This window comes from Saccostrea cucullata, unplaced genomic scaffold (assembly GCF_032062105.1).
Source record: "Saccostrea cucullata isolate Sc308-1 unplaced genomic scaffold, CSIRO_AGI_Scuc_v1 ctg704, whole genome shotgun sequence".
NCBI lineage: Eukaryota > Metazoa > Mollusca > Bivalvia > Ostreida > Ostreidae > Saccostrea > Saccostrea cuccullata.
This window is the reverse complement of record NW_026926216.1, coordinates 196,363-219,977: the sequence shown is the minus strand read 5'-3', so window position 1 is coordinate 219,977 and position 23,615 is coordinate 196,363. Positions and strand designations below refer to the sequence as shown.

General features: G+C 33.0%; 1 protein-coding gene and 1 long non-coding RNA gene across 2 annotated transcripts; one reads left to right on the top strand and one right to left on the bottom strand.

Moving 5' to 3' along the window:
• Positions 1-291: 291 nt before the first annotated feature.
• On the bottom strand, positions 292-23,131 carry LOC134271134 (peroxisomal acyl-coenzyme A oxidase 1-like). Its single transcript, XM_062753386.1, has 14 exons — positions 22,996-23,131; positions 17,381-17,543; positions 17,126-17,286; positions 16,566-16,673; positions 15,480-15,599; positions 15,186-15,301; positions 14,871-15,040; positions 14,329-14,491; positions 9,011-9,201; positions 8,737-8,889; positions 8,521-8,626; positions 1,291-1,437; positions 885-1,091; positions 292-712 (listed from the first exon to the last, which is right to left on the bottom strand). The coding sequence occupies exons 1-14, from the start codon at positions 23,120-23,122 to the stop codon at positions 635-637; spliced, it is 2,010 nt and encodes a 669-aa protein (XP_062609370.1). The 5' UTR covers positions 23,123-23,131; the 3' UTR covers positions 292-634.
• On the top strand, positions 3,891-6,409 carry LOC134271135 (uncharacterized). The gene is made up of 4 exons (XR_009992962.1): positions 3,891-4,037; positions 4,320-4,424; positions 4,748-4,911; positions 6,089-6,409. It is a non-coding gene; the product is annotated as an uncharacterized LOC134271135 (long non-coding RNA).
• Positions 23,132-23,615: the final 484 nt, after the last annotated feature.

The following is a 23,615-nucleotide window of genomic DNA, read 5'->3' as shown; positions in this document are numbered from 1 at the left end:
AGAGATAAATACACAAGTATCACAGCTAATTCAAATTCATAATTTTTAAAATTCTTTCATGAGCAAACAGAACACTTCTGACATTAAAAGAGGCAGATGTATGCACTCTTTTACATACGAGTCCAACTTATTAATTCTGTGCTCTACACTCAGGGAAAAGGCTAACAATTTTGCCCATGTCATTTTTTGGATTTTATTTGACAATGAACACTAAAAGGAGATCAATATTTTACAATGTTTTAACAATTATTAATAATATAACATAAATATATAAATAATTAAATAAATAATTAAATATGATCATGAGAATAATTAAATATGATAATTCGAAATAAATCTGAATATAACTCCATAATGTACATGTAAGACTATATCAAATCATATTCATCTGCATAAAATTCAGATTACAACAAGCACATTTCAAAACATTAACTATTGCACCTGTTCATATTGACACAAATATTGATTTTTAATCACAGTCTAACTGATAAAAAAAAACTCCATAAAGAATTTTGTACTCATTTCACATGTATTCATTTTACATGAAACTCAATAAAACACATCAGTAAACAGATGTATGGAATGTAACTGATCCAAATGTTCAGTTTTATAAGTATTAGAATATAACAGAATCTTATAACTTAGAAACTTGATAAATGGCTCCATTTCCTTGTTGAGCAGGTTTGATGTATTTGTGGTAGGAATCAAGAACCTGAAAAGAAGGAAAAATCATTTATAGCAGAAGAGTTATACATTGTATGTGTAGCTTTAGACACCTGTGTACCGACTCATATGCATACTTACAAAAATATTCTACCAGAAATCTGAATATATCTAAATAATATGATATTATGTGAGGGGTTTGTACAAATACTTGTTTTTACCTCCTTTTCATTGAGTGGAGAGCTTTTGGCATAGTCATACAGAGCCTGATAGACCTGACCATCATATCGTCCCAAACAGCTCTGGAGCACCTCGTCTGGATAATCGAATGCATCCACAAACGCTACAGCATTGGGTCTGATCTCAGCCAGCAATGCCATCAACTTCTTCTGCAGGAAGCTTACTTGATTGGAATCAAAGAATCCATCCTTGAAAATTAAAGAGCATACAAATATAATTTACAGTTGCTTTATCTTCCATACAAGCACATTACCCAGCAAGCATTAAATTCCAAAATTTATCACTGTGACAGCTATGTCTTTAAATTTATCAACTTTTAAAGAAAATGTTTCCCTTGATCATGGAATATTTTGATCAATCTTTAAAAATTTTGAAATTTGTACAGACCTGAATAAATCCACCCAGGTTCTCCACAATTCCATGAACGGCATACAGCTTACACAAACCAGTCAGAGCTGGCCTCACTTTGGCATCCATCTTGGAATCAGTTATCGTCTCAACAAAATGTTTCACAACAAAGGCATGGCAATGGGCCTTAAAGGAAACAAAAAAAAAATTTTAATTGAGCAAATGACTTTACACGCAAATTACAAACCAATGTAGATAAAAATAAAGTGCCACGCCACAGCAGGATACGCCTGTCAAAAAAATTACAATTATTTTTTTTAGTTTAGAGTGCAAGAAAATCATGTCAACCTTGATTCTAAGATTTCCATGATTTTTCCATTCCTTAAAATATTTGTTTATCATTCCCTGTTGTATAAGCATTAATACCCAATTATTTATGACAAATATTACATTGATAGATTTCTATCCTAGTTGTGTTAGACCTTGTCAAATGCCCATCATATTAAACAATATAAAATTAGTCTTAACAACTTAATCTATACCCAATTGATTTTGAAAATAAAAGGCTGGTCATCAAATGAATTATGCTATAAACTGACCAACATTTCTTCTGTCTAATATCCCAAGGGATACAGAAAAGACTGCTTGGTCACAGATGCTCTAAAGAAATGATTGAGACAGCTAGCCTTCCTACATTGAACTCATTAATTTATCTTTGACTGGATGCTTGTCTACTCATTACTACCAAGAAATGAACCAATCTGCTCTATCTACCATAAAACATTTGATTTTTAAAACATATAAAATACTCTGTGATCTTTTTTTTAGATTTAATATCTATAATATCAGATTAAGAAATACGCACGCTAACTCTCGATTCCCGCCTACATTTTGGAACCATTTAATTCAAAATCAAAAGCAATTTGGCCATAAAATATTTGTTTAATACAAAGAACAGTTCAATGATAATTGATGAATTGTCTTGATACCAGCGCTAAACAGTAAATTATACATAATTCTAGCTCTTGAAAAAAGGGGGGTAGACGATATTTTCCATTGAAATCGGAGTTTCAGGCATCACCATATTATGAAATAGTCTTGGATATGATAAAATGTTCCTAATATATTTTCTTGTGTCTTAGACAAATAAAAAAACATGAATATGTCAAAAAAATATAATGTTTCAGTTTTAAATCGCTTTGAAAATGGTGGAAAATAAATATTTTTATCTTTTTTTGTCAATAAACATATGTCCCCCCCCCCGTGTCACACTAAAAGCTTTGGTATGAATTTGTGAAATAACATTCCATATTACCTGTAAAAAGGAATTTTTGTGACACGGGGGGGAAAGATGTTTTAAAAATATTTTCCATTTTCCGTTGATTTCTATAGTGAAAAACACAAGTTTTACCAAAATTTTAGAGTTATCTCTCTTTGTTTTCCCAACTAAGTAATGTTTTATGAAAATCCATATAATTATCTATAAAAAATATTAAAAATTCATCAAATATGTTAACTTTTGAAAATTGACTTGGAGGTAGGCGGGAGAACAATACTATCGTTCGCAGTTCTTTATTATGCAATATCAATTAACCCCTTCACTTCCGTACCGGTCAAATTGACCGATGGCGCGTTAAAACACGACTTCGCGAAAATAAGATCTCCGTATCTATTTTATGGTAGCATGAAGGTATATAAACTATATATCATCTTTTTGGAAATTTTCTCTACTTTTAAAATATCTAAAAAGATTATGTCTTGATAACCGGTATTTAATCGATTTTACGTTTTGAAGACAAACGTGACTTTTTGAAAATGGCGTAATTTTCCAAAGCAATTGCCGATTTTCCAGACGATTGACATTTTTTTCCTGATTAACTTTTTAAAGGAAGTATGGTATATTCTTAAAGCATATTTTCTCTGCTTATAAAATATGTAAGAATTATTGTTATTACTTTAAAGTATATTTTAAAATCAAGAATTTTCTTGCACTGATGTGTTTTTTCTCGATTTTATTCGTAATGTTTAAACAAAGCTCAGTTTTACGTTTATTTCTGTGTTGAAATAGGGAAAACAAAATAAAGCTAGTAAAAGTAGAGAAAATTTCCTTTCCAACGAGCCCTTACAGGCCTTCTTACGCTCAGTATTTTCCTAATTACGATAATTTGAATTTGTGACCTTCGCATAGATTTTATGGAAAAATCGGTCAATATATACATAACGTCAAGGTCGATATTGTTGCGTCTTACTCGAAACAACAAATTCTTTTATAAGACTTTTTTGACCATTTAAATACATTTTTTACTGAAATAAATGCATAATACAAAAAATAGATTTCAAAAAACAAATATATACTATCGTTCTGCCTTTTGTGAAGTGAAATGTTAATTTATCCATCTACATGTAATGATGTATATTTCATGTAGTGATATACAATGTTGATAAATATTGTAGATTCCCTAAACGTCGATCTTAACTGAAAAAAATCAAAAAAAAATCAGATTTTTAATATTGTTGTATCTTGTTATACTGTATACTTAGTTTGCAATTTAATTAACGTTAAATCTATATTGGCACGAAATTTAACAATACAAAAACTCGCACTTATAAATAAATACGACTAATCACTGTATGAGTTGATACGAATTGAAATAACCACGTGTTTCCGCTGTGGTGTAAACATGATGGTGATCCGAAATCTGAACGTCAATTTTCATGATTATTTCACGACGAAGACCATCACATCAATGAATCAAATAATACGGACATGCCTTTGGTATTAGCAGGTGAGAATACTTGTATATTGACTGAATAGTTTAAGTTTAAAACGCATTAGTTCACGTTATAAAGAAAACTAAATGTACACATGTACTAGATCTTCATGTTTCACTGTGCGTATTTCGTACTGTTCAGCCAGTTTTGTGTTGCTTTTGAACTTTGATGCTTTTGACAATCACTCGTAAGTTCAAAGTAAAATCAAAGTTGCCATAATAATGGATAGTTTATTAATTGTTTTCAGTATGTGTGTACCAGTGAGTACATGTACCACTTTCACATTGACTTTTTAGGGTGCCAGCACCAGATGCAACAATACTTTCATCTGTGAATACCCACTTGTTCAGCCCACCATAAACCACGAAGGCCAATTAATATGTAAGGACACCAATGAACAGGTAAATTTTTGTTTTGGTATTGAAAATTTCTGTATTTCTAAAATTTCAAAAAATAAAGTCAATTTATATTTGTGTCATTCTCATGATATTGCATTCATACAAGTTTATAAACATTTGATTTATATTTTGAAAAATAAGTGTTTGAAACACATAATACAGTGTACTTATGATGCTTGATTATTCATACAAACATATTATTTAAACACGTAATATCTATTTGAATGAATGCCGAGATATGGAACAAGCTGTTTTTATAGACTGCTGTTATATTTCTAATCTGCATAAAGTATATGGTTAGGATTTCCATTTTCTCAATTTTTTAGACACTTTCCAATTATCGTACATCATATACATGGGTGGTCAAACTCACTGGATGGTTTATCAACAATCCCATGCTCACGAACAGCCTTGCCCCAGGAATTTTGCCCTGAAGTAATATTTGCAGTCAATTGTCTCCTTTCTTTTTACAACCTTGGCAGCCATGCAGGTATGCAATCTATGAAAGCCATGAAGGGACATAGAATTTAAAAAAATTATAAAATTTAAAACCTAGTTCTCGATTTATACAATCCATTCTCTCGGAATGACAATCTGTTATAATAAATTGCCAATTCATTCTCACAGATTATCAATTCGTTCCCTCAAATTACACAATCCGTTATCTCAGATTGTATAATTTATTCTCTTAGTTTAAATGATTCGTTCCCTCGGAATGTAAACCCTTCCCGTGATTTCATTAAAATTATGTTTCTGTACATATCGAATATGGTAATACATGTTTAAAGAATATAATACCGAGTATTGTAGTATTTTACATCCTACCTTTCATTACATATTACGGTCCAAAATGAGAAAAATACATGAACATTTTTAAATCCATATGCTAGTACTGATATTTGTACAACAAAAAATCTTAGAGGTTTTTGTGTCACGTGTATTATAAGAATAATTGAAAGTCCTAAATAGTAAAAGTGAATATGGGTTCTGTGTAATCATAATATTTCTAAAATAAATATACGTTGAGTTAGTTATGAAAGAGGTTGGAAACGAATGGTTGCTGAAACAAAATAAATAGAACGCACTAATTGATTAAAATGGATGGATGTATCTGTACATATATGTAATGAAATTCAAGAGCACAGATTGCCAAAATCATAAGACTGACATTGTAACAAATCTATATCTCCAATTATTAATCTGTGAAAAAGAATTACCGGTATGTAATTTGAGATCTCAAATTATGAATCAAGGGGGCGACTTAGTAATCCGTAAGATTGGATTGTCTAATTCGAGATCTCATTTTTTACTTTTTTGAAAAATACCCCTTCATGGTTTTCGTAGCAATCTAATTAAAATTAGATCTTCCATCCACTGCCAGGTTATTTTTATATGTTGCGCTAGCATAAACAGAGGTCTGGCTTTAGTTTGTTTTAGTTCAGTAATTTTACCATGATGGTTTACTACAAGGTTGTTGAATTATCACTCCTGCTACATTGACTTAACAATATCATTTAACTTCTTGAATCATATAATAAATACAATTTTAATTTTAAAGGGAAAATCAAATAAATATAGTAATTTTAGCATTCTTAATTTTATTTATAAATGTAAATTCATATACACAATGACTTGTACCTGTTTCAAAATATTTAAATCTGTTACAGGATAGAAGCTGATCACTTGTACTTGACAGCAAATAATAATGTCTTGGACAAGCCAAAGAATTTCCTCCAGTCTTACAGAGAAATGACAGTTTATAAAAGAATAGTGGACACAAAGTGAAAGTGCTCTTCAACATTTTGTGGAAGATTTCAGTCTGATTTGGAATTCATCTTGCAAAATTTCTGGATTTGTATATTTGGATTTAAACGTCACATTTTCAACTTATTGACTAAACAGTTTTGCGTTAAATATTGCCAATGCTATCTATTATTATTATTTTTCCTCCAAGATAACATGTCAAGTCTTTATTGTACCCATTAAGCTCTGTTATACCAGAAAAAACTTGTAATGAAATCAATCAGTTTATTTTTTCTTGTTAGATTAAATCCATGTAAATAAAGATTATTTTTAATGGCATCAAGAGAATGGATTTTTTTGTTTAACAAAAAGATTGTATGCATGTTTTTCTAGGGGTTTATAAGAAGCAGAACAGAATTCTTTGCTTGCAAATTTTGTTGTTCGCCATTTTTTATTACGTCAACTATAAGATGATTGATCCATGATTGAAGCATTTCAAAATTGATATTTACTTACAATTTAAAGCAGGATTCTGTACTGATATAACCTTGACCCCCTTAAGAACAAGAGTGTCAAGGTCAATTTTTAATACAAAAATGTTCTTTCATCTTTATGGCCTATACAATATCATGAAATATACAAAAAGTGTCTAGAATGTGTCCAGAATGTGAAATAACAAACATGTATATAGCCAAAAAACTTTAAAATGTTGTTGCTTAGCAACCACTTAGAGGTCATTAAATAGATATTTAAACTAAAATGATGCATGGATATTGCAGTTCTGATCCCTTCTTGAGAGTATATTCAGAATTTTCCATTTCAGCATCCATTGTGTAAAATTATGGCAAGAGTATTGAAAAGTGTTGAAAAAAATTGATGAAACTTTTGCACTTATTTGACCTTTGACCTCCTAAAAATAGTTCTAATGAGGTCAAACTTTAAGACAATTTATCTGCTGTTCGTCCCTTATAATTTTATGACCTCATATCTAACTTTTATATGTGCTGGGATGCATTAATGTGTCTAGGATGAGTAATAAACGAAAATTCTTGCCCGAAAATTAAAAAATTCTGGGTTGCTAAGCAACCGCTTTTAAGTAGTTATATGCAGAATTGAAAAAAAAGTTTATATGTTTCATGTAGTTCAGTATCATGTTCTTTTGTGAGTATATCCAAAATTTCCTATTTCAGTATACATCATAGTAAATATTTAGCTTGAAGATTAAAAAGTATTAAAAAATTCCATAAAATTTTGCACTTAATTGACCTTTGACCTCCATTTTTACTAATAAGGTCAGTTGTTGAGTATCTGACTAGTCATAAAATATCATCTCTAAGACATTCCCTACAAAATGGTATGCAATATAGCTAGCTTTCTCCTTGAATAAAAAAGTTGGAAATAATTTAATAATGTCATGTCAAACTGTCTACAAAATCACCTAAAATGTGCCGGTAGAGAAAGGGTTAAAATGCTAAGACTAGCCAACAAGAGCTATTTTTAATCCAACAGGCTGACCCATTTGCCCAATTCCCAAGGGATATAGATAACACCTGCTTGATCAGAGATGCTCTACCAGTTAGCTCCTCACACTAGACTCATTAATTTCTCTCTAATTTGACATGCAATTTTCTGTTACATGTATCAAAATTCTTCTTGACCAGTGCTTGATAATTACACTCATGGGAGCATTGGAATTTTTCTAACATACATTATATTTGTTAAAGACTGCTGTCAAGTATATGCTGAAAAAATAAGTATTTCTTGATTTAACACTTTTTTAATAAGGATAGTGCAATACTCTTACATTTTTGGGGATGTGTAAATGAAGAGTAAAAAGACACTTATTTAAAAAAAATTTCATTTAAATTAAAGGTCACCGTGACCTTGAAATAGGTCAAAACACACCTTCTACCTAAGATGCATAAACAGGCCAAGTTTGATGATTCTAAGTCTAACAGTTCTCTAGTTATGGGCCGGAAAGGATTTTTCCATATTTGGCTATAACTTCTTAATTAAAGGGTAAAGTGACCTATTTTTTGTGCACAACACACATTCTACCCAAGATGTATCAGCTGACAAAGTTTGATAACACTAGGCCTTCTAGTATTAAAGTTATGAGCCAGACAGAAGAAAAGCTAGCATTTGGACAGCTAGACAGGCGGTCAGATGGACAGCAGGATGGACAAGAAGCCTATAACATATGTCCCGTCTTAAGACAGGCGTATAAAAACTGATCATACAATTAAGTGCTTCTTTCAACAGCTGAAGCATTGCCCTTGATAAATATTATTAAACTTATTGAGAGTGTACATTGCTGAAGCTGAAACCAATACACCTGTCTTTCTTAGGTACTTACTGTAGCTGCCCATGTCAGCATTACTGTAGATCCATTCCAGGCCTCCACTGGAGATTTCCCAGACTGTACCAAGTTCTGCATGTTGACAGCTGCATCTCTTACTGTTCTACAAGTCCAAGAAGACTGACACTAATATATAATATACTTCTGCGACGATGTTTTTTTTTATCGATATTAGCCAACTACTTTTCTTCCTTATGAGAAGACCAGAATTACCTTGCTGCTCTGTTTTCATAAGCCAATACTAAACATTTCAGGGCCACTTCCTCTGTCATGCATGACCTCTTATTGAGGTCAGTGCCTAAATACTGCATAAAACTTGGCAGTGATTCTCCATTTTGCATTTTCCCATACATCTTCATCAAAAACCTTCCAATAAAAAATAGATGCTAATTACAAAACAATGTGCACATGACTGTACACACAACATATACATCATACAAGAGAATATGTCCTGAAAAGTAACCAAGATTTCTTACTGATTTTTTACCTGGCCACTTGGAGCATCATGACATTGTTTTCCCCTTCATAAGTACAGCCAGGAACACAGTCTATATAAATCTTAGGCAGACCGCTGGCGTGGGAGTAGCCATGCCCCCCACAACACAGACGACATGTCTCCACCCCCGCCGAACACGTCCAGGAGCTGAAGGCCTTCAGTCCCGCCGAAATGGCGTGGAGCTGAAAAATCAAGTTGTCTGATTATGTATATGATTTTACATTTATTTTTAATGAAATTTTTTAAAAATTGTTTTGAAATCTCAATTCTGACACTCTTTTTTCAAAAATAATCTTACTATCTAACTGATATTTGCCACCGTAAATAAGTAGAATTGAGATTTAAAACAAAAAGGTCTTTCATGTATAAGTATGTAGATGAAAAAGATTAAGCAATGCAAAATTGAATTAAACAATATGATTACATCTGAAATAGTTTTGTAGTTTTGTTTACAGTTTTCAACTTACTCTCAAGTAAATTAATAAACCTTAATTTGTAGTTCAGATCTCTCAAAAAAGGGGGGGGGGATCATTAAAAAAACTAGAAAAGAAACTCGTTGCGAGCAACGAGAGGTCTTCCGTCCAATTCTGGAAAAAACCCGCAAAATCGAGCTGAAAAGTGATATAACTTTTTATGGAAACAAAGGGGATTGAACCCGGGTCGCCAGCGCAAAAATCCAATGCGCTGACTATTACATGTACGCTATTGAGACCACAGCTTTAAATATACATTTATATACTTCTGCAACAGTACATCTGTCTTAGAATAATGAAAGGTGGGTCACTATTCATAATTTTGCGTCAAACGAATCGAAGAAATCTTCGAGCCTTTTTCTTTGGAATGTTCTATTAAATAGGTGTGATAGTTTCAATGGAAATAAAAAAAAAATGTCCGTATAGCTTAAATTTCATTGTTTAGAAAGTATATTTAACGCATTTACACATTCCATATCGTATATAGATAAGTAGCACTAAATCAGTGAAACTGCTATAATTTTCAACTGATTTTTCTTTTGCTGTTTATCCCTATAATGAAATATCCCGATTACTTAAACTTTCATGTACAGCTTGAATTGCTTCGCCGAAAAGCGTGTCGCCCTACGACAGTCAAGGAATCAGATACCATTTATGTTTAATAAATTGAATGAGATCATTGAGACAAGAATGATGATATAAACTCCATTAATTTATCTTTTTAGATATGGTTTTCTTATTTCTGTCTTTTCTATTTGTTTAATTCAAGTGTGCATTAGGAAAACGGTGGTTACGTTTAATACTTACTACCGGTATATATGTTTCTTAAAAACTATTACTTATAACTGGTTTAAAATCTGTTTTTCCGCCAAAAGTAAAAGATACTAGGTATCGTATTTCATATGCACATTTAGTCTTTTCTTTTTCTACTTTGAGAACCAGCCAAAACCAATTATAGAAGACGTTTGAGACCACCATGGATTAAAACATAGTTTGACACACGTTTGCAACGTAACAACGACGTGACAATCCTAGTATTCCTTTACACTTCTTTTATCCTTATTTTACTTTCGTTCAAGCAAACGCTCTGCTGCCTCCGTAAACCCCTATTGCGAAATGTCGGAGTTGACAGAGACAGCCGCCATTTTGGACCCACTTCAGATTTTTGAATGTTAATTTCTAGAGTTTGGATTTATCAATATTCAAACAAATTATATAGTAAGCATTATAAGAAGGGTCTCTATTAACATTCTAAAAATCAAAGAAATAATTGAAAAACAAAAAAGTTAGAAAATACGGACTTTTTAATTTCGCTTCCGGTAGCAACCGGAAGTACCGACGACACACGAAAAGGTGATTCGTCACATCTAAAAGTCATCATCTATAATCTTTTACAAGTCTCCAGTTAATATCTTAAACCATTTTCGAAAAAAAGGGGGGACAAAATTGCATTTTAAAATCAGAAAAGTGTCAATAACTTGGAACCAAAGGTGAGTATTCCAAATTTTCCTATCCATGCCACAACTTCATATAATGACGCATAATTCCTGAAATTTTCACAGAAAACTACTGAATAGTTTTCGAGAAATCGCGTGCACAAAATTTTGGGGAAAAAAATAAGAATAATAATAATAATAATAACTAGAAAAGAAACTCGTTGCGAGCAACGAGAGGTCCTCCGTCTGATTCTGAAAAAAACCCCGCAAAATCGAGCTGAAAAAGGTGATTAAACTTTTTATGGAAACTAAGGGAATTGAACCCGGGTCGCCAGCGTGAATATCCAACTCGCTTACTATTACGCTATTGGGACCACAACTCTAAATGTATTTGTATATACTTCTGCACATTACATCTGTCTTAGAATAATGAAAGGCTGGTCACTATTCATAATTTTGCATCAAACGCCACGAGTAAATATTAGCGCCTTTTTTTTTAATGTTCCATTAAATGGGTGTGAATGTTTCAATGTAAATTAAAAAAAGCGTTCTTATAGCTTAAATTTCAAGGTGAAAAAAGTATATTAAACACATTTACACATTCCATGTAGTATAAAGGTAAGTTACACTAAATCAGTGAAACTGCTATGATTTTTAACTTTTTTCTTTAGATTTTCTGTTTATCCCCATATTGAACTATCCCGGTTAGTTAAACTTTCATGAAAAGGTTGAAATGTTCCGCCGAAAAACAAGTGTCGCCCTACAAAGGTCGAGGAATTAAAAACCATTTATGTTCAAAAACTTAAATCAGATATTTGAGACAAGAATGTTAATATAAACTTCATTCAACGACAAAAAAAAAGGTTTTCTTGTTTTTGTCTTTTCTATTAGTTTAATATGACACAAGTGTGCATGAGCAAAACATTGGTTACGTTTAATACTTACTATATCCATCGATATTGTTTCTTATAAACTATTACTTAAAACTATGATTTAAGATATGTTTTTCCGAGGTGCACAAAAGATATTAAGTATCGGATTTCATTTGCACATTTAGTCTTTTCTTTTTCTACTTTGGGAGCCAGCCAAAACCAATTATAGAAGACGAAAGTTTGACACAGAACTGCAACGTAATTACGATGTGACAATCCAAGTATTCCTTTACATTTCATTTATCCATATGCTACCATCGTTCAAGCAAACGCTCGGCTGCCTCCGTAAACCCCTATTGCGAAATGTCGCAGTTCACAGAGACAGCCGCCATTTTGGACCCGCTTCAGATTTTTGAATGCTAATATCTAGAGTTTAGATTTATCAATATTCAAACAAATTATATAGTAAGCCTTATGTGAAGGGTTTCTATAAGCATTCCAAAAATAAATGAAAAATATTGGAAAACAAAAAAGTTAGAAAATACGATTTTTTTTAATTCGCAGCTCACAACGACCGGAAGTACTGACGACGCATAAAAAGGTGATTCTGCAAACCAGAAAGTCATGAGCTATTGTCTCCAATAAGTCTCCAATTCATATCTTTAGCCATTTTCGAGAAAAAGGGGCGACAAAATTGCAATTTAAAATCAGGAAAATGGACATAACTTGGCACTAGAAGCGAATTTTCAAATTTCCTCCAAAATGTATCAAGTTCATATTGATGCGCATAATTTCTGAAAATTTCATCGAAATCCACTGAGTAGTTGCTGAGAAATCGCGTGCACAAAATTTTGGGGAAAAAATAAGAATAATAATAATAACTAGATGCGATCTCGTTGCGAGCAACGAGTAGGTCTTCCGTTTGAATTTTCGATAAGATGAGATATGACTTTGACTATGATCTTTGATAAAACATCATGGAATCATGCCTTTTCTATTTTGATTAAATCTTTTTGATTTAGATAATATCATCAATGCCTACTTAATTTGCACATTAATTCTTTTCTTTTTTCTACTTTGAGAAACAACCAAAACCAATTAAAGAAAACTTGTAAGGAGACCTTGGATCATGAATGTAGTTTGACACAGAATTGCAACGAACCTACGACGTGACAATCCAAGTATCCCTACACATTTCATTGCTCCTTATGTTACTTCCGTTCAAGCAAACGCTCGGCTGCCTCTGTTAACCGCTATTGCGAAATGTCGGAATTGACAGAGACCGCCGCCATTTAGTTCCCGCTTCAGATTTTTGAATGTTAATATCTCGAGTTTGAATTTATAAATTTACAAACGAATTATATATTCAGCCTAAAAAGAAATGTTTCTATCAACTATACTAATATCATTTGAAAATATTGAAAAACAAAAAAGTTAAAGACGAGAGACTTTTGGCCCCTCTATGCCCCTAATTTGAAGGACTAACCCCGTTTACTTGATATCAAATGAAAGGTCTTACTATATTGCACATTTTTTATTATATATGTCTTAACAAAATATTAACAGGTAAAAAGATATAAAAGAAAACGTGTCAATTTTTGCGAGATGAGTATGAGGCTATTTTTCGATCCCAGGCGAGCGTCGATGCCTTCTTACCTGGAAAGCTCTATATGCAAAATGTCACATCTACTATCCTTCCTCTACCTTCACTGAAAATCTCAAGTCGATATCTTAAGTCGTTTAGGAGGAGATCTCAGGACAAGCTGACCCTCTAAAAATCAGTAAATCGTCCATATCTCACGACCGGAAGTGACGACGTACTTACGAAAAATTTCCGACAAGGTTCAGATTAATATCTATCAGATCTGAAAATTTGGTGAGAATCGGTCCAGCCGTTTTTGAGAAATCGCGTGCACAAAATCGGTAAGAAAAAAAATAATAATAATAATAATAGGGAAAAAGAAACCGAACGAAAACAATAAGGTCTTCCGTTGGAGACGGAAGACCTTAATAAGAAACAATAGAATCGCTATAAGGTCTTCCGTGAAGACGGAAGACCTTAATAAGAAACAGTAGAATCACTAGAAGGTCTTCCGTGAAGACGGAAGACCTTAAAAAGAATGCAGAGTACACTACAGTAAAACAGGCTTATAGCAAACATGCTTATAATAAACTGATGCAAAGTGATTTTCACTACCCATTACTTTAAAATATTTTAGGTACTTAACAGATATTAACGGACAAGTTACATATAAAACTAAGCAAAATCGTCCATCTCTGGCACTCCCGGACCCATATAACCGTGTTTTACTGTGTTTGAGAATGCCTGCATAGTGGCAGTCATGTATTTTCACATATCTAATTGCTTTTATGAGATAAGGGAATTAAACAAAATATCTGTAATATAAGTTTTCAGTGTGAAGAATCCAAGAAATTAATAATCAACAATTTTTTTCTCATGTGAAAATTCATGTGCACCAATTTTTTTTTTTCCCAAAGTTTTTTTTTGAATGAATATTTAAAATTACCTGAGGCATGGACTCTAAGTTTCCAGCTTCAATTTCTGCTGTAGCTTTCAGATAGAAATCATACATAAACCTCCCAGCAAAATACATAGCGTAAGAAGTGGCAAGTAAGGGGAATAACTTGTACTGCTGAGTTTGATAGTCTAAAATCTGTGCTTCTTCACCTCTGAGAAAAAATAAGAAAAAGAGCCATTGTATCATACAGTGTACAAATGTTGATCTTCAATTAATCAAAATGATGATCATGCTATTGAATAATCAAGCTATTAAATAATCACAGATAATGAATTGAGGACAAAGATATAAAAACAATTAACAGATCTGTAGAAAAAAAAGTTGAAGGTTTCTCTTGGTTGTATTTCATTATGACTGAGTGAAGATACCATAGGTACTCAGTAACCTAAGATTCAATAGGTATTAAATCAAACTGACAAACTGTAAATGAGAATATCTATTAGTTACCTTAAAAAATTTAAAAGAATAACAAATTATCTGATAAATAATGCATTTTTTTATGGGTATACCTATTGTAAACTTTAACATACCCTGGGGAGACCTCTGTTTGTCGTCTGACAGCGCTGTATCTAATGGAGATCACACAGGCCTGGCCCAGGGCACGTGAGGCATCAGTAACAATGGCCGCTCTCACCAGCACCATGGATCCATAGGCAATCTTAGCATTCGGGGGTTTTACAAAAGTCCCATCCTCTAGTACCTGGCCAAAAGAAAGCCAAATATCACTTAAAGCACTGAACTTAATACAAGTATACCGGTAGGTCAGATTAATGGCTAGTAACATTGTTCACTATTATTTTATAACCGTAGAGTGATATAATATACCTTGGAGTAGAGTGATATACCTTGGAGTATCTCATGAGCATGTTTTCTCTGGGTATTCTAACACTGTTCAGTCTTAAGTATCCATTGTCATTCGTACCATATCCAAACTTTGGACCAATGTCACCAACTTCTATACCTACAGAAAGCGTTTCCATAATGCTTATATAAACAAGATTCTATTTCATTTAGAGCAATAATAGTATTAGCTGTACCAGGAACTATGTTCTGGTTATTAATATCACTTTGATAATTTGTGCTTTGAAAGCAAGAAGACAATCAATACTCATTTTAAAAACAAACAATTTTTATCAAACCTGGCAAAGGCATATGTGTTTCCAGGTCCCGTATCTGCACCATGAACATGTGTATTCCACAGTTTTTTCCTTGAGTGTAGAGCTGTGCCATAACAAGGCAATGGTTTGTGGTCTTTCCCACTGAAACAAATTTTAAGTCAGGAATATGGGAGTCATCTGTCATAATTTCTAAACATCTTTATGCATACATATATATAGGGTTTATCTATCTTTTTAAAAATATATAGTAATGATACCAGAAACATACATAAAAGCCTTACCATGAACTTGTATAACAAACATAATTACAAGTGGAAATTTTAAAGAGATGCAAATTAAGTGATTTCTCCTTAAAAATTGGTATTTTATTTTTAGCGAGATGTAATTTTAGTGATTTTAGAATGATCATTAAAAAAGCTATTGCAAATGAAACACAATTAATTTTTAGCAATATTCAATCTAGCTATCTCAGCATCCTCGATAATAACGTCAAAATTAAATCCTAGCTAAAAATTCTGTTCATATGGTACCGTAATAACCCTTATTTTTGCATATTTACATGCATTTTAACTAACTGGTATTATGCTTTCATAATAAATACTAAAATCTGATTGGTTTAGATCCATGAATCAATCCCGTACAAGTGGAAATTTTAGCTTTATATTTCTCGATCTGAAATTCAGCATCATAAATCAAGGGCACCGCAAAGTGGAGCATTCCCTCCGAAAGAGCCTATATATATTTTTTTTAATCAAAGCAGCATTCGACATTTCATACATCATTAACTCAATCCCCCACATCAAAACACACAAACAATTGTGTTACTATATTCCCTCCAACTCCTTTGGGAGGGGATGATAAATAGTGCATGTATTGGAGGGTAACAGTTGAAAAAGACAACCTTCGTAAAACCACTGTCAACCTCTAATGAAATGTCAGTTTACAATGGTTTAATTGGGATGTCTATAACTCTATTTCAACTGTAATTCTGCAATATAGACACTATTGACAGTATATATCGTTTGTTTCCCAAATCTGCAATTCTGTGCCTTACATGACTAAAATACATGTACAAATATTTTTATCTATGTTAGTCTATATACATACAATTTCCTGGCCAGTATTTCATTGAGGTTATAGTGGGCGAGTTGAGGACAAATTCCTTGGTCTTTGGATCATATGTTGAGGTTGTCTCTAACCCTCTTATGAATGTCCCTGTGTAAACAGAGTTTGATATATTTATAAGCATTGAATTGTTGTTTTTGGATGTTGTTGGTCCTATAATAGCACCTGACTGTTTTGACAAATTGAGTACCACACGTTAGCGGGATACGTCAATAATTTGTAAGCATGGACATGTGCTGCTATAGGAGTATTGAAAATGCATATAGTTCCTACAGTGTATTCTACCACACAGTAACAAGGTTTTTTTTGTTATATAAGGTACTGAATGTTGTAGATTCTAATGAATTTCATAAAGAAAATTACACTAAATGTAAAATCATGCAGTTGATAACAAGTATTAAATGATATAAACCCATGCTAAAAAAAATTAACAGTTACAGTACATGTATTTGTTAATAAATAGGTTACTAGTAATTCAAAACTCTTTATATACACATTGCAATGATGAGAGATATGATTGCACAATCTGTGGAGCATCTTACCATGGCCCATTTCTGTTTGAGCATACGTTCCGATCATTTTTAGGCTTTCTGCTAGTGGCAGCCATCTTTCTCGCTGTTCTTTCGTTGCCTGTTTTTCTATGGTGGGAATAAACATCACTGTGTGAAGACCAATTGGACTGTTTTCATGTGAGGCCACAGCTCTGTGTAAAAATAGAACAATTAAGTTATGTATGCTTTTTATTTTAATGAGAAGTTTATCAAAATGAGACTCCAAATTCATAAACAGGTACATACTCTTGATAGTAGAATCTATCAGCCGGCTCTGTAATTCCATGCTCTTTCATTTTTTTATTGATGTAAAGAAATTTGCACAAGGCAATCTCATACTGTTCCTCTCTAGTCTGGAATGCCCAGGGCTTAGCTTTTTTAAACTCAGGATCTTTTATGGCCAAGTTATCTAAAAATAAAATAATTAAAATGTAAATAAATGTATGATTTGACTGGTATAGGAGAAACACATACATTACATTTACCAAATTATCTGTCTATTTAAAGAAACAGACCCTTTTTTAACTAAATTAATAGTTATCTAGCTGCATAACTGTAGCTCTCTGAAAAATATATATTGACAGACCGGAGAGCTACAGTGCCACCCACTGAAAAAACTGTATATTTATTGCGCACAAAAAAGTGCGCTGTTTCTACATTTATTTCTCCATATTTTTAAAGCTGTCATCTCAAAATATTCCTAACCATGTGATCCTAACATATTCTTTCACTGTTTCCTCAACATAGTTGTTGTTAATAGCCCTCCTGGCCCTGATATTGAAATGATCGAAAAGTTCGCCTATTTATACTGCCAGTTTGGTTTGCAAGATAATTTGGTCAAACGCACTTCGTGCAGATGTCAACTACCAAAGTATTTGATAGAGAAGTAAAGAATTTTAAAAAATCAAGCTCTTTAGCAATTGAGGTAAGAATTTGAAAGAATTAATCCACAACTGAGCGCACTCTTTTGTGCGCAATAAATATACAGTTTTTTCAATGGGTGGCACTGTAGCTCTCCGGTCTGTCAATATATATTTTTCGATGAGCTACAGTTCTGCAGCTAATAGTCATCACGAAAAAGCATGATTTCTTGAAAGAATACTGGTAGTCTGAAATATCTCAAGTTTTCCAGGCTGTTCTACAATTTTGATATTTCACGTGCTATGAAAGATTAGGAAAGAAGGGAATGACTGGAATAATTAGTAGAGTCTAGAACTGAAGATTTTAGTTGCTTTGCCCCCTCCCCTTTCCCATCCTGGGCTCTCATCGGAAATTAGGCCTGAACAATAGGGGCAAACTTGGCAGCCTCATATCCCTGCCAATTCTCTATATACACTACACTTCTAGGTTGACTTTGTCCTTCCTGCTTCTTAAAATTTCATAATCACTCAAAAGGAATATGCCTATGATATTATAAATCTGCTGTTCTCTTAACAAATCAAATATAGGAATAGGGCATAATGTTTTAAAAACATGTGCAGAATCCCTTTTTCATTAGAGATTGAAATACTTTTTGTACATGCTGAGAAAATAACACATTTAAGAACAAGAGGCCCATGGGCCACATCGCTCACCTGAGAAACTTTGACCATTCCATTCTTTACCAGATTTGCCCCTTGTAATAATAAAAATATTCCTAGATTCTCATCCCCGCCCGCCCCGATTTTATACCCCTGCCTCGATTTTTTTTATTTCTGTTTTTCTTCGTCTTAATTCTGATCGGGATCGGTATTCATCTACCATTCTACTTTCGTTTTAAATCCCGCGAAAGTCGACATGATTTTGACAGGTGAAAAGATGGTAATTGCTGTAATACATGCGTATATATTTTAAACAAGGGTCATTGGTTGAAAAAGATTGGTGATGATGTGAAGTTAGAGATAACTGAACCTTTACTATGACTTTTATTCGGGTATTGTAGATAAAATTACACTGATTGACCAGGTCAATAAAAAATCTACAAAATTTGAAAAAATAAAAAATATAAAATAAAAGCTGCCCACCCGCCTCGATTTTTAAAAAAAATCAGATGAGAATCTAGCAATTTATTTATTATGGCCTAATACATATTGTGACCCCACCCTACCCCACTGATCATAATTTAGACAATTTGAAATCTACACTACCACAAGATGCTTTGATTCACCAAGAAGATTTTCAAAGATATTTCGTATATATTTTTATGTTAAACTTTGATTCCCCATTGTGGCCCCACCCTATCCCCGGGGTCATGATTTGAACAATTTAGAATCTACACTACCCCAGGATGCTTCCTTATACGTTTCAGCTTTTCTGGCTCAGTGGTTCTTGAGAAGATTTTTTAATGACCCTACCCTATTTTTGTCTTTTCTTGATTATCTCCCCTTGTGATGGGACTTGGCACTTCATTTTAACAATTTAAATTCTCCTTCACCCAAGGATGCTTTGTACTAGCTGCAGATCTGTGGTTCTCCGAAAAAATATATATTGATAGCTACAGTGCCACCCATTGAAAAAACTGTATATTTATTGCGCACAAAAAAGTGCGCTCGATTCTTGATTAATTTTTCCAAATTCTTACCTCAATTGCAAAAAATGGAAGATTTCAAAAAATTACTCTCTTGTCTATCAAGTTCTCTCGTAGTTGACATCTGAACGAAGCATATTGGACCGAATTATCTTTGAAACCAAAATGGCAGCATAAATAAGCGAAATGTCCGATGTTGCAATATCAGGGCCAGGAGGACTAGTTAACAATAATTATGAGGAATGTTTTGTTGTGGAAAGAGTCAACTTTATGTTAGGAACACACGGTTAGTAATATTTTGAGATTACAGCATTAAAAACATGGAGAAATAAATTGAGAACTGAGCGCATTTTTTTGTGCGCAATAAATATACAGTTTTTTCAATGGGTGGCTCTGTAGCTCTCAGGTCTATCAATAATTTTTTTCTGGAGAGCTACAGATCTGCAGCTAGCTTTGTACAAAGTTTGGTCAAAATTGGCCCAGTGGTTCTTGAGAAGAAGTCGAAAATGTGAAAAATTTACATACAGACAGACAGACGGACAGACAGACAGCTAGATAGACAGACGGACGGACAGACGACGGACAAAATGTGATCAGAAAAGCTCACTTGAGCCTTCGGCTCAGGTGAGCTAAAAATGTGATAAAATAGCTAAATAGCTTTTCTGAATAGTTTAATAAAGCTATGCAGCTGAATCAATTTAAACTAAAGAGCTAAATCAAGAGATATTTATAAACCAAACAGGTACTTGGGTCTTGGTTTATAAATATGCATGTAAGACTAAGAGGGTGATCAAAAAGTTCACAAACTAACTGAAAAACTTCCAATAAAGAAATGATATAAGTTTTCAGTGTTGAAAAATTTTCAAAGTAGTCCTCTCCGATTTTAATGCATATCTGCAATCATTCTGCCCATGTGTGGACCACATGATATAGGCGGTCACGTGACATGCTTCGTGGCGTTCTGTCAAAGAGGCTTAAAATTTTTCCCGACTCATATATTTCTTACTATGCTCATGATGCTAGTTATTTTTTACAACAGAAACAGTCAATTTGTCAGAAATGGCCTAATCTCGGCAATTGTATGGGTGGATAATGATATCCTTTTGCAGAATGACCATCAAAACCCAAGATCTCGTCTTTTGAGCGTTGTTTATTTCATGTGGATAAAGTATGGGTGCCTTCAATTTATCATATCTGATATGTTTAAAGTCTAAGGTGAACGATATTTTAGGGATTTAATAATTATATTATTGTAAAGTTATTTATCTATTTTTTTAACTGTATGTTGGCGATCTTTCATATCAAATTGCTTAACAAAGGACACGTCTCTTTCCCAGTTTGCTTTCACTTGGCAACAGAACAAACATCATTTTTAAACAACTCCCTTCCTTCACTTAAACATTCAATCAATAAACTTCTGCACTTTAACTTTACAGTCATTCGTTTCTCGAATACGACTGAGTCAACCATTTTTTGTCACAAGTGATCTACCTTATCACGTCATTTTCACATTGTGACGTCACAAACACGAGGCAAAAAGTTCCATTAGGCCAGGTAAAATTAATCTTTAGATTCTCATCCTAATTTGCTAAAAAATTGGGGCGGGTGGGCGGATTTTATTTTTTATTTTTTATAATTGTTAAATTGTAAGTATTAAAAAAAAATGAACTTTTCGTACAGATTTTTCTTTTCATTATATTATATAATAATGCCAATATGGATAGATCTTATTCTTTTCCTTTTCTTTTAAATATTTAAAGAAGATTCTTGCTTTTAAAAATTAAATATTCATTGTTAATCAACAAATTATCAAGTACACATTATACGGCAGAGCCCAAACAAAATAAGGTGGGGATACCAAATAAAATGTGTGTGCATGACTTCTCATCCGTCTTTCCCCACATGCGTTTTAGTTTTGCCAACAAATCCCACTGTTTTCTGTAAAATAACGTAGATTTCCACCTTCCTAAAAAGTTTGATCGTTCTTGAGACTTGTCGTGTTCGACATTAAAATAGGTAATATTTGCAACATAGGCGTCGGAACCGGGGGGGGGCTAGGGGGGGGCTTAGCCACCCCACTTTTTTTCCAAATATATACTTAGTATAGACATTGAACATATATTCGTAAGTTTAGCCCCCCACTTTCCACAGATACGTCTTAGTATAGGTTAAAAATGGGGAAATGGGGAAAGTGGTGGTGTTTGGAAGAAAATATTTGGTACTGAAGTTGGAATCTTCCCCCCCCCCCCCCCCCCCCCCCCCAAATAGGATTTTCGTGTTTGGGAAATAAACATTTCCTCTTTTTTTACTTGTCAGGTTTTTTGAGGTACAAAATTTTTTTTTACACTTAGCCCCCCCACTTTCAATTTGCTTCCGATGCCAATGTGCAAAATTTATAAAATGTTCTAATAAAATATTGTACTGAAAAACCAAGGCCTGAACAGTTTTAAGATTTAATATTTCCTTGGCACTTAATTTTTCTTAAGTCTGCCTACGATGTTTTTTTTTTTTTTTTCAAAGCCAAATCACACAGAGCTGCATGGAGATCGTTATAACTTGACCAGGTGTCATTTTCGTCTATTTTAACTTATTACAAAATCTCTCTAAAACTAGGTCATACCAGTGATGGTATCTAGATGTGTTTATGCTATTTTTTCTTCTAAGCCTTCTCTATACTGATAAATTATCTTTTCCATACATATTTAAACTGCTTTTATTGCCGATTTTTCTCCATTCTTCACATGGCTCTTTTGCTATAAATAGTGGCACGCGACTTTTAATACAGACGGGAGATAACTCTCAAACTCTGACCCAAATTCTTGCTGAATAAAAATACATGAAAATACTTTTGTTAACTCACAAAAATCAAAATAAAAAAACACCGGGGCGGGGCATTTTGAGAGGGGCGGGCGGGGATGAGAATCTAAAGATTAATTTTATCTGGCCTTACATATACTATTTATAGAACATCATGGACATGTGTATGACTCTATGTGTGCCAAATTTCATTCTGATCTGAATTGTGGTTTTGTAAATAGAGAGATAGTTTGCAAACTTTTTGATCACCCTCATACCTTATTTATAAACCAAGACCTAAGTACCTGTGTATCCAAGTGCCTGTGTATGTGAATTTTGTAAAATGAAGTAAAGAAATTATATACATGAGGTATTTCGGATAAAAATACGAAATGTGAATATATTCTATACAAGCAATGACAAACAACAACAGAAGTACGATAGAAATAACTTATGATTCTGGCTACATGTATACAGGAGTGTAGGTTCAAAGTCCAAAACATTAAAATGTTCTTAAAAATAACCTGAAAAAAATTTGAGCTGTCGACAAAAATCTTACGTAAATATCTTCTTCTTTTCACCTTCTCAGGACCTCTATATATAAAATTTGTAAGTTGTTCAACGTCAAAAGAAGCATTTTTTCTTTCTTTTGCAAGATCCGAATTTACTCCTTCCATGGTCGCCATCTTTGGAGAGTCGATAATAGTTAACTCTTACATAGAATAGGTCGTGTCACTACTTCTTGAACTCCCTACAAATCTTACGTTCAGATCACAGGCACCTGACGTTACTTATTTTTCTTTTAATAAAAAAAATATACCCTTACCTTATAATAAACCGGTTTATTATAAGGTAAGGGTATATTTTTTTTATTAAAAGAAAAATAAGTACACTGTAACGTCAGGTGCCTGTGGTACAGATGTCTAACTTAATTTAAAACCTTGACGACGCCTCAGTCAGTATCACTTCTATTTAAATAGAGATTATGAACGCAAATCGTACTTCAATTATGATTTCCATTTCGTTGTGTAAACTTGATGGATACATGTACATGTTTAGAACCGTGACCTCCCATATAATCATGATAATCATACTGGTTCATTTCTCTGTCATGTATACATAGAGTACACATACATATACGTCAATATCACAAAATGCCAACTGCTTTTGAAATGGGAG

Excerpts from the sequence above, each read along its gene's own strand:
- LOC134271134 (XM_062753386.1), bottom strand. The coding sequence starts at position 23,122 with ATGGCGACCATGGAAGGAGTAAATTCGGATCTTGCAAAAGAAAGAAAA. Across the intron at positions 1,092-1,290 it reads ACCTGGGTGGATTTATTCAG|GATGGATTCTTTGATTCCAA; the intron begins GTCTGTACAAAT and ends TTAATTTTCAAG. Across the intron at positions 713-884 it reads CTCCACTCAATGAAAAGGAG|GTTCTTGATTCCTACCACAA; the intron begins GTAAAAACAAGT and ends CCTTCTTTTCAG.